The sequence below is a fragment of the Chamaea fasciata genome, unplaced genomic scaffold (genome assembly GCF_029207755.1).
Source record: "Chamaea fasciata isolate MVZ Bird 193981 ecotype frontalis unplaced genomic scaffold, bChaFas1.0.hap1 SCAF_5, whole genome shotgun sequence".
Lineage (NCBI taxonomy): Eukaryota > Metazoa > Chordata > Aves > Passeriformes > Sylviidae > Chamaea > Chamaea fasciata.
Window position 1 is genome coordinate 42912405 of NW_027094090.1, and position 19006 is coordinate 42931410.

General features: G+C 36.9%; 1 protein-coding gene across 3 annotated transcripts in view; it reads right to left on the minus strand.

The window, feature by feature from the left end:
* POC1B (POC1 centriolar protein B) overlaps positions 1–19006 on the minus strand; it is a 50621-nt gene that overhangs the window by 17261 nt on the left and 14354 nt on the right. For 2 of the 3 annotated variants that reach the window (XM_066183358.1, XM_066183359.1), the window contains exons 9-10: positions 16102–16254; positions 8532–8618 (exon numbers count right to left, since the gene is read on the minus strand). In XM_066183358.1, coding sequence (XP_066039455.1) covers positions 8532–8618; positions 16102–16254 — 240 coding nt within the window. Of the gene's footprint in view, positions 1–6269; positions 6756–8531; positions 8619–16101; positions 16255–19006 lie in introns of those variants that run through there. The other variant, XM_066183360.1, reaches the window with a different exon arrangement.

Genomic DNA, 19006 nt, shown 5'->3' on the forward strand with positions numbered 1-19006 from the left:
TCAGCTGTGAGAACTGTGAATACAGCTTAGATTTCCAGTCAAAGCAGAGGAAAACACTGGTCGAGCAGACAAGGTCAGAGCGCCCATGTACAGTATCTCAGGAAACTCAGGGAGAAATAATACCTGGAACTTCCATCCCTCTAGCTCTCAGAAATGTCCTGATATGCTAAAGGAACAATATACAGACATGGATCAACTTGAAAGGCATTCATGAAACACAGCTGTCCTGAGTACGACCCTACACAAAGTAAAATTTTGCCAGTTTTAAAAGGCCTGTTATCTTACAAAATATTTGTGTTTGTGTGGATGTGTATAATTTTTTCCTGTTAGGTCCTCTCCTGTTCTACAGGAACTCAAGCTCCCTCCATAGGTGTTGAGACACTGTTACTGGGTGGGGCACCAGTAGCTACTCTATGCCTATTTCAGTATCAGTTCACATCCACTGACTTTTTCTTAAGTGATGGCACTAATATGTTTCCTTATTCTAACTGCTAATTTCCAAAGTTCATTAAAAAAAACAATCCACCAATTATTTGATTATAAAATTAATTAGGGAGGCAGAACAGTGAGAAACAAATAAACAGTACAATCTCATAATGTACATTTCCTCAGGAAAGCAGGCCAAAAATAGTATAGGAAATCTTATATTCTTGCACTCTCTAGTGCCCAAATTCAGAACTCAGTCTCCAATAAAAACCTGACTTTCTCTCCAGCTCCAGTTCACTCAGAGAATATAATCAAGACCATTAGGGAACATCAGGACATGTATTATTACTTAATTATGTAGAGGCACAGTATACTTCCTGTTCTCTCCTTGTAAACTAGCAGATACATGCTGTGTTAGAATAGCATCACCGCAAAACACAAGGACCATTTGGATCATATTCCTTTTTTATTACACATGTTGGATGCACGTTCAAGCATTTGATCCTTAGGCTTTATTTGATACCAGTGGTATCAAAGCATACTGCTTTTAAGATTGTGTACACAAATCTTTTGAACATGCCTAGACATCTACAGCAGCTCAAAATGCAAGCTTAGAAATTCACTGTTCAATATGCAAAATACCTCATCTTTTTGGCACTTGTGATGAGTCATTTTGTTCATATACACCCTGTCTTCTTTAGAAGGCTTTTAGCTGGGCAACAGAAAAAGCTGTCTCTACTGCTTCATGGTTATTCCAGATGTATTAGGGGTACCTTTGGGAGGAATGGGAGACTTTCCTTCCCTGAGAGCAGCTGAACATGTTTAGCTGCAGAGTTTTGGGGAGAAGGCAGCCTATCCTCTTGTACCAGCTCCACACATTGTACCTGCCTAGCGTGCAAAGACTAGAAAGGTCTGACTTACGTGTACTATAAGCCAAGATGACACTAAAAATTGTCTGTCTAAAAGAAAGATTGGACAGAGAGGGAGATTGATCTGCAAAGACACAAAAGCACAATTCTTATTTTTATTCTGTAGCACTGAACACTTCAGACTTCCTCCATTTACAGTATTTATTCTGTATTTGTATAAGACTTAGCATGAGCCATTCAGAGCCTGTTTGAGAGTGTTATGGTGTGCTCATCTATGAAAAAGGTACAGAACGCTTTACCTCGAAACTTTGGAGACACAGGATCTCTTCAAACTACTTCCTAATTTAATTTTGTTTATCACTGTGAGTTCAGGGAGTTGACTGTTCAAAAAAGCATTTACTGGAAATCAGAAGAATGGCAGTAAATGAAAAAAGTTCATAGTGATTCAGGAAGTGGCCTTTCTTATTTCTCTGTCTGGGAACAAAGAAGGTAAGGTGATAGAAGAGGCTGGGAAGTGTCAATTCTTATCAAAGCCCTTTTACTGGTGGATCACTCCCCAGTGCAGAGCTCAGGCTCATTGACAACCAAGTTTTGGACAAGGAACACAAGTGGGACAGTGATTCCAGTCTTTCTTTCAAAGGGAATACTGCTGGAACTTTTCTTTGGTAGAGAAAAATGTATGCTTATCATGTAATGATCAGAGTTTTTGTCTGAAGACATTTAGTAAAGCTGATATCCATGAACTACAGAAAGCTGTTTGTTGTGCTTTCAAATGATCTATAAAATCCAGCAGAGGTAACTACTCTGCACAATGAAGTGCCGTATGAGTTTTGTCCTACCAGCTGTTCCCTTCTGAATTGGGTTTAGGCCCCAGAGGAGATGATCTATGTATAAAATTGCCATTACTTCCTTTCTTCCTTTTACCCTCCCCTTAACCTCACTGAAGACAGTTGGTGTTTATTTCCATGTAAGGCTGAAGCCAGGAAAGAATGGAAACCAGAATAAATGTGAAGTTGCACGGTAAGGAAAATATGAAGTGTTTTAAAAATTAGTTTTTAAGATATAATTTCTACTGTCATTCCTCTCTGTCTTGGTTTGGGAAGACAGGTATCTGCCAGGTAATAAAAAAAAAAACCAGCTGCAGTTTCCTTTGGAATGGAGAGTGTAAACCTCCCCCCCTTTTTTTTTTTCTTTTTTCAATTATAAATTACAATCAGAAGATCTTAGGCAAAGATTTGGGAAATAGGAATAGCAGTTCTTTACTAGTATGTATTACAAAGCAAACAAACACAAAAAAAACCCACCAAACAACTATAGCATTAATAATAAACGAAAACAGTACCAAGAACCTTGAGAGCTTTGTTTCACAAAACCCAGGGCAGTTTGGTTTTCGTGTCCCTGCAGGATCCTCAGAGCACCAAGCTGAAACAGTGGAAAAGTCCCGGGCTGGCAGCTGGGATGGCAGGGTGTCCCGGCAGGCAGGGGCAGGATGTCCCGGCAGCGCAGGGGGTGCAGGGTCACGCTGCAGCAAGAGGAGCAGCGCCGAAGAAGCCGAAGGCGAGGCAGGGCCTGCACCAGCTCCCGCAGGTGGCAGGGAAAACTCAGGATTCAGGCCGAACCGGTGATAGTAGATTTCCCAGGACTGGATCCCTTTGGCCACAGTGAAACTCTTCCAGCCAGCAACAGCAGTTCTCTCTCTCTCAGAAAGCCGGAAAAAGAAGAGCCCGAAGCTGCCTCAAGTTTTGTCTTTTACCTGCGTTATCTCCCCCTTCCACCTTTGTCCACCTCTTTGTTTCGGTTAAGTACTCTCAAGTATCCAACACTTGGTCTCCTTGGTAACTTATGGGGAAAAAATTCTTTAGAGAAAGAAGGAACAAACCTAACCCCCAACACTCTCCTACTGCATGCTGAAGTTATGTTAAGCCATGCAAGGAAGAGACATTACGCCAAGATCTTTTCAAAGCAAATTCCCATGAGGAAGAATAGTCGACTAAGTCTTCCACACAGAAATGGAAGAATGGAAGAATAGATGCAAATTTTTCATTCATAATTGCTGTCTTTCCCAATACATGGGGTGTTTTTTGACTGTGGAGCTTCGTTGGCTTTTTGGGGCTTTTTTAGTTCAAAATAAAGGCAGAGAAAAGTGTATAAAAATGCCTAAACCCTGAAACAGAAACTGCAAAAGCAATGTGTGCTGAACAAATTAAGAGTATCTGTACAGATACTTATACTTTTTTGCCTCAAGACACCAACTACAAATACAGTACAGATAAACTTTCTATTTTAAAACTTAGTATGTTGTTTTTGCTCCAAACAGAAACAACCCTTATCTTTCCTCACTCAGTAATTAACCCAGTCTTAACTTTGTGGAAGTTGTACTGTAAGCGAACAATAAGAATGTCTTGTTTTTAGTGTTAAATGGCACTGGAAGAGAAAGAACAGCAAACATCTCTCAGCCAGCGCAGACATTCTGACTTCCAGATTACAGTACATTGCTTTGCTTCCTCCAAATCCTGTTTACATGAGCAAGGTCAGGGGATGAAACATTAGACAGCCTCTACAGTGATTTCCTGCTTCTGACAGTAAAAACTACAGAGACACCATCAACTTTCCCTTGATTCCAACAGCTTATCAGGGACCAGAGGTTACCAGTGTATTGCCTGATAGAATTTAAAAGACCCAACTTCCCTTATGACTTAAAATAAAATTTGAGGATGAAACAGAAAGAAGTAGTCCCAAAGAGAAACAAAACTTCCAACTTTTCCTTTTCAATAGTTCAGAAAACAAAGGCAATGTTAAGCTGCTTCACACATGGAGAAGGAGTGGGAGAGAGGTAGTAATGCTTTCAGATTCTTCAAAGAAATAGAAAGGAGAAAAAAACACCAGCCCCAGCCCCCAGATTTGACCCCAATTTAGTGAATATTTTCAGAGTGCAAAAGGCTAGAACACACCTAATTTCTAGTAACTGCAACACATTGAAATTGAAAAAGTCAGGGCATTACACAAGTACTAGTTTGTCAGGCATATACAGCTAATTCTTACAGCTAGTAATACAGTATTATTGAAGTTAATGCTTTCAATAATACACAAGAGAACTGAATAAATGAATCATCAAATCCAAAGCTATTTTCTAACCATAATAATACACAGGAATTCTTAATGGTTTTGTAATTGTAGTCCAAAAGAAAGCAACTCCATACTGAAGATTACACTGAAATTTTTCCACTGGCACAAGGAACAGACTCCTTTCACTGAGTTTACAAAAGATGTTGCAATCAGTATGAACCTTAGATGAAAAAAGATTTTTCACCACGTTCAAAACAACTGGCTTTAGTACTAAGCTAGAACAGAAGCTGAAAAGATAAGGTGTTCACAATTCAGGCAGTTTAATAATATAAGTGTTTTTAGTAAAAAACCCTATAAGAACATTCATATCTGCATATCTTAGCTTAACCTCTGAAGCAAGAAAATACAACTACGTTAAAAAAAAAACCAGCACAAAAGCAGGCATTTTAAGTGTGAAAGCTGTGATGGATTGTTGGTTTTGATGAAGCAAGAAATTAAAATTCCTTGAAAAGAGGAGGAGGAGTAGGAGGAAGAGATAATACTAGTATTTTCTTAGACAGCTACAACTCAAAATAAATGAACTGCTGAGAAAATATCTAAACATATATTTTAAATTCACAATAAAGAATCAAGAGTGTTATATTTTTAAATAATTGTTTTAAAAATCTTCTCTAGGCAGACTGTTGTCAAGAATAGAGGATGGTGATACTTTTCTGCACCTTAATTATCTAGAGTCGTGTGTCCTCTTTCATGCTTCTTGGTCCCAGACAGACACTGACATCCTGGAGCAAGTAGAGTTCAGAGTGAACAAGACAACCAAGGGGCTGGAACATGTGATATCGCAAAAAGCCAGAGAGACAGGTTTGTTCTCTGGAAGAAAAGATACAGGGAGATCTTGCTGCCATCTCAGATATCTAATGGGTAGATAGAAAGAAGACAGACACCCACATATTAGAGGACCACTGTGAATTGAAGGCAACAGACATGTTGGAACATAGGACATTCTAGTTACATATTATGAAAAGAAAATTATTTTCATCAACCAAACACTAGAGCAAGCTGCCCAGAAAGGTGGTGGAACCTCTATCCTTACACATTATCACCATATGAACCAGACAAGGCTTTAAGAACCTGATGCAAGCTGGCTTTGCTTAAAGGGGAAGGTTAGATGAAATGACTCCAGACAACCCTCTCAACCTATAGAGGTTCCCTATCGCCTATACAGTATATAAAGTGATACACTGTATCACTTTCATTAACAAATCTTCACAGAAGAAGGAAAAGGAAAAACCTTTTTGCTCCGTCACACATTATCTTAGGGGCAGTAATAATATATTTCTCATAAAGGAGTAGGAGAGCACACAATTCCAGCTGAAGAAAAGATTCTCAATAAGAAGAGCACTTTCTCCTATTGTTCTTTCTCCTGGACTAGACTGAGACCTACAGATGTTTTTGACCACTTACAGTCAGGAATTTTGGTAGTAATTCAACAAAACATTATAAGGTTTTGCATAGCTTTCAGTGTTTCTGAAGACATTTCAGAGACCTTTAAGAAACTCACCAGAGATCCTACAAAAGCTTCAGTGTTGTTACTCACCCAAGAGAAAGGCTGTATTTAAAGACTCACATTTTTTCGGATCACTGTCTCAAGTATCTCTCCTTCAGTAGAAAAATTAAAGTAAATATGTTGATTAGCTACTTCCAGCGGTGTAGGGACTTGCCAACATGTTTTGTAAATAACCCTTAAGATCCTGCTGTGTTACATGTGTGACAAATTCATTGAACAAGAACAAGTAAAGATACCTAAATGCAGACTGCATTTTTCTCTCTGCACATACTAAAAGGGCAGAAGAACTCCTTAAGGCAGACCCTTAAAAGAATAAGTAGTTATAGATAGGACACATGTAAATTAACCCAACAATCCGATTAAAAATTTTTATTTCAACAGCATTCTTTCACTAGAAGTAGTGCCAAAAAGCCAAAACAGACTTAAACTGGGTCTTGAAAAGTTTGCAGGGAAAAGAAATGCACAATGATAATGTCTTTGACAACCAGTAGAAAAAGCAATCCATTGGGGCTGGAATTAGGGAAATGTATGAGGTAGGATGATGAATTCAACTAGGACTAGAGGATGGCAATCTCAAGTTGGAAAAGGATTAAGAAAAAAAAAATATACAAATAATGCACATACGAGGTATCATTCAGTTGAGGACAAACTGTATTAAGAGGAAATCCATCAGTGAAGGTGTAATAGAAATAAAACCACCATCTGCCCTTTTCTCCTTTTTTCTTATGAAGAGCGCATCAAGCCTGTATTAGACAGTCTCTCCATACATTAGGGAAACTGAGAAAGCTTCAGAGAAAAAGGTCCAAGTCACTGAGATCCAGAACCCTCTAGAAACAAGACACAAAGAGGTGACTGGCCTGATTAAGAAACAGGTGATAATTCCAGAAATGACAGAAGCTGGTTATGCAGCAGGCAGACACTAGACAGGAAGATGATACTAAAGGATGAGCTGACATTAGAAAGCAAGGAGGACCAGATTGGTTGGCAAAGTTGGAGAAAGTGTTACTCACTATGGGAGAGAAGGATATAAGTGGCAAAGAAAACACGCAAATGATTCCTGAACTTGTGTTAACAGTGGTAGAGTTAGAGTTAACCTGCGTTGAACAGGACAGCTGCCCTTAAGGCTACAGTCCAAGTAACAAGATTATAGGAATGTTTCTAGATGGAAAAAGATGCAGATGGGGAATGCTGAAATGAAACAGTGGTGACAATCAATGATAACTGGTAGATTGAGATGCTGGGAAAAAAAAGAAAGTAGTGATTACTGACACAGTCAAGAAGCATAAATTCTGAAGCTACATTTTTATACTGAAGATTGTAAAGCCAGAGAGACAGCAGTCAAAAAAATGCTGTACTTCCTGGGTCAATGTATTCCTCCAAGTTCTGAGCATAAAGTTTTATAAGTTGCTTTCATATCAAAAGAATTAATGGAGACTAAGTGATTTGTGGGTATATAATAAAGAATTACAGTGCAACCCTACATTTGAACTCTGTGATGAGCAGAGTAGGTAATGAATACAGAGTACTTAATAGCAATAGGTAGTCAATAAATTATATCTACCACAATCCACTGTCTGTGAAGCCTACTAAACAGATGTCTGTAAGTCTACAAAGAACCATATTTCCACTGTGAAAATACAACAACTGATAAACCTTAAAATATCTAACACCTCTCAAATACAAATCATTATATGATTATTTGTTTTGAACTAATGGTTTCTCATCAACCCATGCATCGTAATTTTCAAAAATGATCTTAAAGAATTTTATATAGTTCCTTCACAACACAGCTCTCATAAAGCATTCATGACAAAATAGAACAGCAGAAACCACACCTGCTGCCTTTTTGTAAGTATTAACCCTTTAACCACACAAACTCTTTATGGTAACTAAAATTGCTCAAGACACAATTTGAGCCTTCACAGTAACAGATTCAGAGCTAAAAAAGAAAAATTCTCATTTTAACCTAATTCTAGAACAGCATGTCATTTAGATTTCATACCAGGAGAGCATATTTCTCCTCCCACAAAACTACCGCTAAAACATTGCCTTCCTCTCCTCCCACACGCCTTAACAATGTCATTTGTAAAGCCAACACTAGAAGACTCTAATCCTATCACTCTATCTTAAAATGTATTACCTTTTTTTTCCTTCTAGGGAACTATTAGATGCCTTAAAAGGAGAAATAATAAAACATCACTTTTAGAATTGTAACAGTGAAACAATGATTCTTTAGGGTTACCATTATTTGCAGATAAAGACAGAGTTACAAAAAAGTGTTTGCGAAAAAGCCACAAATTTTAACTGTAATATTTAGATGTACTGAGCATGGGCTTATAAATAGAATTTGTGCTTAGTATAGTGGTAAAATTACAGGTACAAAATGCAAGCATTGCTATTACACCATCTTCTGGTTGGACTTGGAAATCGTGACAGAAAGTTTAAGTTGAGAATTTAGGATATCGAGCTCTGAGCACTTGACAATTGCTAAAAAAAAATCTATTTTGTTCATATGGACAGCAAAAGCACATTTCTGTAACATATTAGCTATACCCTACCCTTTTTCTTTTTTTTCCTTTTTTTCTTTTTATTTAGCAACTTACAAGACTCCTGATACTTGAAGATGGTATAATATCGATGACAGTTGGGTCAGGTGTTTGTTTATCAGGCACATCAAAGGTAGGATTCACCTGTTGAAAATGAATTATATCATTATTTCAGTACGAACAGAGAAAAGGAAATAAGACTGAAATAAAAAGTGAGGACACACTTAGCAGCCCAGATCAATTGGCTCCTAATTCCCGTTCAAGTTCTCAAGTCATCCACTACTAACTGACTGTCGATATGCTTACTTCTTCTCTACTAACTCTGATTACCAAAATAACTTTGAAAACACTTCTGTGGAAAACAAGTAGAGGTAACACTGAAATCTGTGATAAGTTAACAGATCAAACACAAATGATGCCACTCCTGAAGCCACAGGAAAAACTGCTTTCTACTGTGACAATGTCAGAGGCTGATTGATCAGATATGTCATCATAGTATCTGCAATTTTGCTCTTAATATCACAGCTACTACTTGTTTATTTTTAGCTATAGGAGTTAATCTATAACTTCAGCAATATTTTGGTAATGTCCATTCCTGAAAGTGAAGCATTAAAAAAGTATCAGAGAATATGAAATTTGAGAAAGCTGCTGCTTTTATCCTATGGTTTCACCTAAGGATTAGAATAACCTCCCTATAAAATCTGTGTATTATCCCTACCATTGTACTATCTAGGTGTATCACAGCCTAAGATGTTTGCCCTCTCAGCATGATGCATGGAAGTACTATTCTTATTATTTTATGAACTGGCAAAATTTACAGGAAGACTAGATTACTTTCAAATCACCAAGTCTGATGTAATAAAGAGAAATTAATTTTTCTCTTTCCAACTTTTTATCAGTAATCCAGAGACAGTATTAATTCCAATCACCTTTTTAAAGAGGAACAAAAAAACCCCAGAACCCCCAAAACTCACACTTGGCTAGTGACACGGTTAAGTTCAGTCACTGAAAGTTTCTTAGCTACAAGAGTCATTTTATTGTGACTTCTCAAGAGGAAGATTCTAACACTTCCCCTGAAGACTGTCAAAATTTTGGCTCAGCCAGAGCTGCTCACTTGGTAACTGCTTCAGTGCTATTTCCGCAAGGAAGAATCCCTGATGCTAGGGTCCATACATTGGTATGAAGACCTCTAGGTAAGAGATATGTTTGTTAAGTAGCTAGAATACAATCTCATATCTGGAATTAATAGTCAAGGAAGGAGGGCAACAGCACCTTCTACTGCCTTGAAGACTTTTCATTCCGTTTATTTAGATTTCCATAATTTACATGCAGAAATTAAGGTTAAAATTAATAGAAGCAAGATCCCCCTCAGTAAATACAAGTGGAAGAAGATAGACAAAGTTTACTAGGAAGCTAGAAGGTAAAGAAACATTTTAAAACAGTTATTACCTGATTATTTAAAGTGAAAATGACTCTTACACTTTGCAGCACTTACAAATCAGAGACGACAAACCTTTCTTAAAGGGGAGATCTTAACACTGTTTTTAAGCTTGATCACTTTTCTGAGTAGCAGCGCTTAGCTCTTTCTCTTATTCAGTTTCAACAAGCCTTTCTTTATCTATGATCTTTTTTTCTGTCTTCCAATTACAGGTGCATCAGTCAAGAATGAGCAGGTACTCAGGGACAATCAAGAAAACCCATTCTGCTACACGGTCATCACAGCTGAGCACTTAAAATTCTCCCTCATTTAGAGATATTAGGATAAAGTCTTGCTTTCTTCCAATTTTGTCAAATAGACTCGGAGGAAAGAAAGGGAGAGAGGAGAACCAAAGCCAGGTAACATGGTCTATGTAATAACCTTCTATTTAGCTGAAAATTCTACCATTTTAACTGGACTTCTCTTTCAGCATCTTCTCTGTAGGAGCATGATTAATCAAAATCTCCTCTTAATATAGTATTGCTTACCACTTTTTCACTGTAAAGGTGAGCAGGAGAGGAACTGCAAATTTTACTCTTTCAACTCTGTACATATTTTGTCTATTGAGATTACACAGGCAACTGTCCCACGGAGTTTACATTTGTTCAGTGCCCAGGATAACCAGGGTCAGTTGCTTCTGACATTGTCAGCCCTACAATAAATATAATTAATGCATTATCCAAGTGCCAAACATACTATGGGCAGGTAAGACTAAAGCCATTTTCTGATATGGATCATTTGGGCACCAAAGAGAGGACAATGCATCGGCAGGATTCTGCAAAAGAGGGACAGTAGATGCCTACTAGCTATCAGTACTCTAATGTGGAGGAAATACTGTAGTATTATCACTAATAGCTCTTGAAACAGCTTCTTTAAGATAGTATGTCTTTGTTATATACATAGGAAATATTGCAGAATTAGTTAAATTCTTGATACAGGTTGATCAATAAATACATGGTATTATTAAGTTAAAAAATACGCAATTTTTGTAGAAGTGTCACATCCTAGAGCTAGAATGGAAGTTCCTCTAAGTATAATTCTGCTTACTGCTTTACCAGTGATAAAGGGAGGATGAGGAGCACTGTAAACACTGACTGGGGGTAGAGGAATTGTCATAAGCCATACTAAAAGAATTAAATATAAAATTATTAAGCAACTAGGCAGAAATAGCATCTAAAAGGTCTCTAAAAATGCACAAAAATATAAAGGCTGTGTCTAAGTCCATTGTACAAATATTAGCACTTAATATTGCACTAAAAATGAATGAGGTAATGGAATGAAGCTAAATGTTGAAGTTTCAAATTATTTGACATTTCCTGATAAGGTGATGTAGTTAGCTGTAAAATAATCTTACCAAGGGAAGTCTTAAGTCTTTGAAAAGACTTAACTTTAAGAAACAAGACAGAAAAAACAGAGCACTAAAATGCAAGGTAGGGAGTACTGTCACATGTTAAAGGTTTTCAAAAACATTCTTTCAAAGCCTTGCTTTAATTACCTGGTAAACTGATACATAAATATTCTCAATATCATCTTTTAATATAATACAATTACCACATTTTGATCCATAGTACAATAAAATGTATTTGAAGGGAGGGCTTCTACAGAATCTTTCATGAACTAGAAAAATAAAGTTAATAAAATTAGAAGAGGAATTTTTAAATGGCTCACAAAATATTCTTTAGGAAAATGATTTAGCTGTTTGTGAAATAGTCTATCCAAACATAGCAAGAGAAAATTAGCTTTCAATTTGATTAAACACTGTTCTTTGCTCTAGACTGGGCCCCTCAAGCCAAGCAAGCCATATAATCTTTTTTCTACTGCCACCTAGCGTATATTTGAATTTCCTTCATCTAAGACAATATTTGCAACTGAAATTACACTGAAAATTTTAAGATTAAAATAAATCAACAGAAGCTATTTGTGCACAAGAGATAAACTCTATGCACCTTAATATGTTCAAACCTCACAGTTGTTTCAAAAAAAACTCATTTCTAACCTTCCATTTATTTTAAAGAAGTCTTTAGCACATGAAAGATCAATTACGTACAAACATGGCAAATTCAGAAATACAGTTCTCACCAAGCGGAATGCAGTTTTTAGTATATTTCACGGAAACTGGATAACTGATTAAACATACTGTTTTCAAATAACTCTACAAGGTCCTTATGTCAAACAGAGACAACAACTGGGATTTATCTCAGCTAAATTTAGACATACTGCCAGACACCTGTATTTGAGCTGGTAATCACCTAAGATTACCTCTGTGGTCAAGAGAAAAAAGTAGGCGCCTTTAGAGAACTAACAATTTACTTACATCTCCAAGTTGTCTGAAAAATTGCAATGATTATAAGCATTAAATCTCTACTTACTTGAATATTCAAGAATCACATTGATCATTGCAGTAGGAGAACAGTTATAAAGTTTTACAAGTCAAGAACATGAAATTCAACACTGCATTAAAACTCAGGATACTGCTCTGCTGAGTAGAAGACACAACGAATGATTTTCTTGTAAAAGTTAATTATGCCTCAAAAAATAGGTAGGTAGAGAAAAAAAATAGGGAAAGTATCTGAAAGGTATCTGAAATATTAGTGCTTGGATGTATAGCTTTGAAGAGTGAATAAGAAAAAGTTATCAGAAAAGGCAAAATACACTCAAACTCCATCTTTCTGTCACTATCCTGAAGGCAAAACACCAGATGATACCTGCAATTCTTAACACCCTCGCGCCAGCTGCTTTATTCAAAACAGCATTTCCAACAGGTGATGTGTGAAAACATTGCAACTGTGTCTCTGATCCCACCTGAATAAATTCTAAGCCAGCTCCATTTTTGTGTATAGTATTTCCCCAGAATCAAGTCCTCGAATTGCAGGGATTTTGCCACACTGAGACAAGCAGGGATAGAGAAACAACAGCTAGCCAAAAGCAGTTAAAAAAAAAAAAAAAGCGTGAAACAATAGGAATCTAAAAAAAATAGAGGGAGAATTACTTTCCACGTACATCCATTAAACTTTTTGTGTTCTAATACCTTTAATCTTATCCTAAGGCAATCCCTTGTCCTTCTTGTCGCAGAGGTGACTAAACTGAACCAGCTGAGCATAACTCAAGGCAATGTATTGCAAAACATCTCAAGCATTTAGATGACATTGTATTGGCTTGTAGCAATCCTTAAGCAGTCATTGATACTTTTAAAAATCCCATCTCCAAATTGCCTCCTCTGCCTGTCTGTAACTCTTGCATATGTTACCAAGTCTCTTAGAATAGTGTTACTTCTGTTAAGATCAATTATCTTACCCTGTTCACATAGAATTACGAAGAGAAAGGAAAAAACTAAGAAAGGAAGCAGTTCTGCATAATCTGAGGTGTAGATGAGATAAGAGGAAAAAATATCATTACAACTGCTGTGCTGTAGTGGAATAGATCACACAGAGAGACAGGGGAATCTCCAATCCTCTTCAATGCCCCCTAACCAGACACAGATTAACTGATGTATCACTGATAGGAAGAATAGATGATCTCCCGAAGCTCTCTCTGACAAGCCTGTGATTCCATTCCCCTCTTCCCTCATATATTAGAAACATGATGAGCCATTGACAGACAAGGATAAGACTGCAGTGAAACAGTCTAACACTAGAATTCCCTCCACTGCCTCTGGCTTAGAAAGAGGTTGGGATGTGGAAAAACTAAAATGTTTTAACTGAAGAAGGACAAAAATACTTTTTTCTCTTTTTCCTTCTCCAGAGTACAGCATAGCACAGTGGGTCTAGACATTATGCTTTTTCTCAGTTACAAGAGGATATAGGTGAGAAGACAGAACACTGAAGAATTTCAAGCACGGTGCTACCTAAAAATTAGTGCATGCTAATTAAAGCATGTTACTGCTGGTAGTAACCTGATAGCAGTTTTGTCTGGATAAATTATATTTTTGTCCAGTTGGTGAGGTCTGTTCTTCCTCATCACAAGAAAAATCCCACAATGGTTGAGACAGACAGGAGGAGCAATAAAAAAAAAAGAAAAGACATATGGTATGGAGTAAGAAAATTTGATAATTTCACCTTAACACAACCTCAATTATTATATTATTACTTTAATTCTAAAGTTAGCTGCAAAAGAGATTCTAATCACTACTACTATATTATTTCATTTACAAATATAAAAATATATTACAGTAATGAGTTTTGCTGAAACTTTGTCTCAAAGAATATAATATACTTGATGTTTACTTGAGAGGAAGATATTCTAGCGACAATATGATGTTAATAGAAAACTAAATACAGCAACTCTTGTTGTATCTTGTTGTAATCCTGAAATCAGGCCCGAAAATATAACACAAAGAGTCCGAAACTTTGCTATGACAAAGCCATAGAGCTCTTTCACTACTATGGAGCAGCCCAGGAACCTATAAGCTATTACAAATGCTGCAGCCATTAATAAATACAGACATAAGGCTGAGTTAAATCTGTCAAAGCTAACTAATAATTAATTTCTTGACATTCAAGTATTGAATTTCCTTGATGAGCCCTTTCAGTATTGATAATGAGGCTTCCTAGCCTTATAGTTTAACTTTAGCTTGAACTCATTAATGCTTTTCCAGAGCTTCTCAATTACCCAGGACCAGGAACAAGGAAAAAAAAATCTGAAAAACAGGTTTAGAGTATATTCACATCTTTGCCAGGCATGTAAGCAGCAGAGAGGTCTGGAAATGTTGACCTTAAAAGAAAACAATGGACCCCCCTTGCAGCTATAATCTACTATGTTTGTTTGGCACATGTTCTAAGTAGGTGCAATTTGAATGATCTTGAAGCAAAATGTTACTCCAGCAAGACTGGCTGGAATCTGCTGGCAAATGCTGTGATTGAGTTTGTTCTGGCACTGACCAACTATACTGAAGGCTTGTACCAGTACACTTAACTTCATTCATTTACCTTACAACAAATATGAAAGTCCAGCACAGAAGTTTGTCTATGAAGCCTGTCACACATGCAGTCATCCTGGTCTGACGAAAATGCTAATCATTAGAAAGCTTCACATCCAACTTGACAATAGAACCAGGCACAGAAGAAATCTTAGTCATGGATTTTTATCACAGTTCCCTTCCTCCAGCAAATGTTTTCAATCTTTATACTACTCATTTGCATGTATTCATATTGCAACACACCTACCCACCCCGAAAAAAGCTCAGTATTTCCAGATGTCAATGTTTTAAAATTCTGAGCAGGAAACAAATGCCATGGCAGCAGTATCGTTTTCTATGTAGGCAACCAGGCAATGGTGAATTTCTACAGAATTCTGATAGCATATTACAGCAATTAGAAAGTTCCTAGATTTATCTCAGATACAGTTCTTCAACACTAGAAGAACCTGGAAACTATCAAAAAAAGAAAGAAAATATAGGTAATCGCCATGCAGAAGCCAGCCAGCTCTATCAGGGACTGCCACAAATAAAGTATAAACAATGGCCTCATTGAAGGCGTAGCACTGTTTACCTATTGAGCATAACTTCCAGAGTACTTGACAAACACAGGATTTTTCCTAATACTGACACAGGACATTTGACATTGTACTTTGGTTCCCTAATTTCCAACACTTTCAATGGATGTCAGTGGACAGTTTGACAGTAAAGTAGTTCAAGAATGAAATATCAGGAAGTCAGACTACATAATGACATAAAACACACTGCTATCCTAGGAAGTCTTTTTGATAAGATATCAAGACCTTCTCACGACACCTAAAGGTCTTGGAAAGAGGGACAGCTTGCGACAATCAAGTATTTGACTTTCAGTAAGATCACCACTTTGTCCTGCTTATAATGATGTATTTTGATTAGTATTCTAAAGTTCATTGGAGATTCAGATGCCTCCTGCAATACTTGCAGTGCTATTTCAGAAACCAGATTATCACACATGTTTTGCTTGAATCAGATGTAAAGTACAGACAGAGAAGAAGTATGAAAGTAATTTCAGCATAAACCTGCCAGCATCAGCTTGTCTAGTAAGCCTAATGCGGATTCATAAATTACAGTTGCTTCCAAAGTATTATGCATAACAATAAAAAGCTCTCTGGTATACACAAAATATGTTTAACTGTAAATGTCAGACAGTGTTCACAGAAGCTTCTTGTTTCCTATATTAGACAATTTATTCCACTCACCTGAACTGACTGAAGCTTTACACTATGGAAATGAGATGACCTTGGGTAAATATCAAGAAGATGAGGAGGATCATCAATATGTGTTCTTCTAAAATTGTGTTTGACAATTTCTTCATAATCCAATTTATCAAAGTTGGTTTTCCATAGTAATACCTGTAAGAAATCTTCATATCAGTAACTACTTGAAGGCTATTCAGTACTCAAAACATAACTGTTCAGTAAACTCTGTTATTACCAGTAGATCACTGCATCATAACGATACTGCAGTGATGTCTTAGTCTGATCTCTGCTGCAATACAGGCACTTCCCCGGAGTTTCTTCACTTCAAATCTAGAAGACGTGGTTCATTCTATTAAAAAAATAACCTCTAAAATACATCTATAACCACAAAACAAAACAAACTCCTGTCCCAAGTTACTTTTCTACCAGATCAAGGGATACTGTTAAATTTCTGCCCCCTATAAAGGCTTGCAGGTCTAACAAAAAATTTGAAGGAATAAGAAAAATGAGAGAGCTCCACAGAACTTTAAAACACCTGGTTCCTGTGTTTTAGCAACAGGAATCTCTTTTCTGAACTTTGGCCAATAATGTTCTGGGTAGAAACAATATACAAGTCACACAATGACCAAATGCAGAAGGCCATAGGATATAGAGGTAGTCCAAAGGTATTCGATCTAGTCTTATTAATATTCCGGGAAATTAAATCATAACATACAATGTTGCTCTCTCATGTCACAAAATAATTGCGTATTTAAGTAATTTAATTAAATTTACATGACCTGTGAATGCTTCTTACTTTCCATACCAAGGGAGAAAAGAAAAAAGGTATTTTGAGACACTTAGAAATTACAGAAAGTCCAATGCTGATATTTACAGCTGCTAGCTAAATTATAGAAAACAAAGAGGGGACTATAATCTGACTTAAAATTACTTCCCTGTCCAGCCAATAATAATTTTGATAGACATTAGAAGTATTTTTCAGATATTAATAATTATTAAACAACACAAATCATAGATTTGTTCACAGAAATTTCAAGAGCACTATATCATGTTTTTAATATATTCCTGAATAGCTGCATTACTACAAATTCATTTCAGGTTCAACATCTTTCATGACTCCCTTGAGTCAAAGACCCTGAACATGCACTAGGAGACAGTATACCAATAAAGGTGAACCCAGACATTAGTAACAGTGAAAGAGGGATGCACAGATCTCACTCAAACTACCAAAATCCTCCTCAGAACCTTCCACTTCCAGGACTGTTAGGTGATAGATTAGTTGATTCACAGTAGCTCTTGCTTTCTCTCCTTCCTCAGTTTTGTAGGCTCTACTACTTCCATCATTCAGTCCAGAATAAAGTTACTTACATTTTTTTAGTAGTTTCCCCTCATTTTTTTCAGGCTAATTTTCTGCTGGTTTAGTAATCTGAAGTGTTTCAGCACTGAGTGTAATTAACAGTATAGGCAGGAGGCAGCTCACTTTTTATCAGGGGTGAGCTTTTGAGCTGCTCAAACTCTAAATATGTTTCATTTTGTTCTAGAGTGAAGGGCCATGTCCCAGCAGCTTCATCATTACAGATAAAAAAAATTAGTAAAACCAGCACGGAAACATCTATTTATCTTGAGTATTTCAACTACAATGCAAAAGTGCAAAAGCAACCATAGAAAGATGAGTATTTCATAAAGAAGTATTTCCCTTCAAACCAAGGCCTTCATCAGACACGAGTTCTCTTTTATACAGTAATTGAATTAACAGCATAGGCTACTACTTTCCAAACAAACAGGTATAACTTTGCTCTTTCACATAAAAGGTCTTATGTTTTTCATGGCAACAGGTTAATGAAATAAATTGCCTTGTGCACATAGAGCCAAAAATGTGAGGAACACCAACTTCAGAATACTACACTTTGAGATCTTTTTTGTTTGAGGAAAGAAGCAGATAGAAAGAAACAAAAGTATCCAGCGTTTGTTTCAAATATTTAACCTGCTTCTGAACAATGCTGTCAGCCGGTTCTGCACCAACCAGAAACTTGATACAAGAAGCAGAGATACTGGTTTTCCTTCTTTGATGGAAAGGTATGGAAAGATCTGTTGTCTGAAAACATAATAGTCTTGAAATAACATATGAATGAAGGAAGCAGTCTTCCATAAACTTAGAATGTGTTAGCTGCCTCCAATTCATGCTGTGAACATACAGTATATTTTGGAAACTGCATGAGGGGTAAGAGATGAAACTTTTATGGCCAGCCTCTGCTCATACGAGTGACATTGCTGTTCTGCCAGCAGAACTCTTCCAACAAGCACACCCTACAATTACAGTAAACCAACTATCACAGTGAGTTGAGAAGAAGTCCCACAACCATCCTCCGGGCACACCTCTAAGAAGGCTGTGGACGGGACAGCAAAACAGGATGTTTGAGAAGTACATGTGTTTATACACCAGAAGACAATGGACACTGAGGAATAAAGTTCTTATGTTTACTATAGATAAAGATATACAACTTGGTAGTTACCCAACAGTGGTTAGCACATTTTAAAACTTAGAAAAGTCAAAGTTGCAGCAAAGTAAGTACTCCTCTCCCACCAAAACTTTCATAAAACAAAGGAAAAAACTTCAACAAACACAGGAAGGCCCATTTTGAAGGTAATTCAAACAGTTATTAGACCTGCTATGACTACTTTTAAATTCAACATTTAACTAAGGAAGTGCTTCCTGACGAAACTGGATCTTCCCTCTCATATATTCATCATGAATCCACTATATCAAACTGCTGAGGAACATGAGACAGATTTTTACCTACTTTCTGCTCACTCTCATGCCCCAGAAGCCCTACAACAGAAAACCAGGGCAGGAAAAAGGCAATGACACGACTGCACTGAACACACATGTGATTCATGGGGCCCC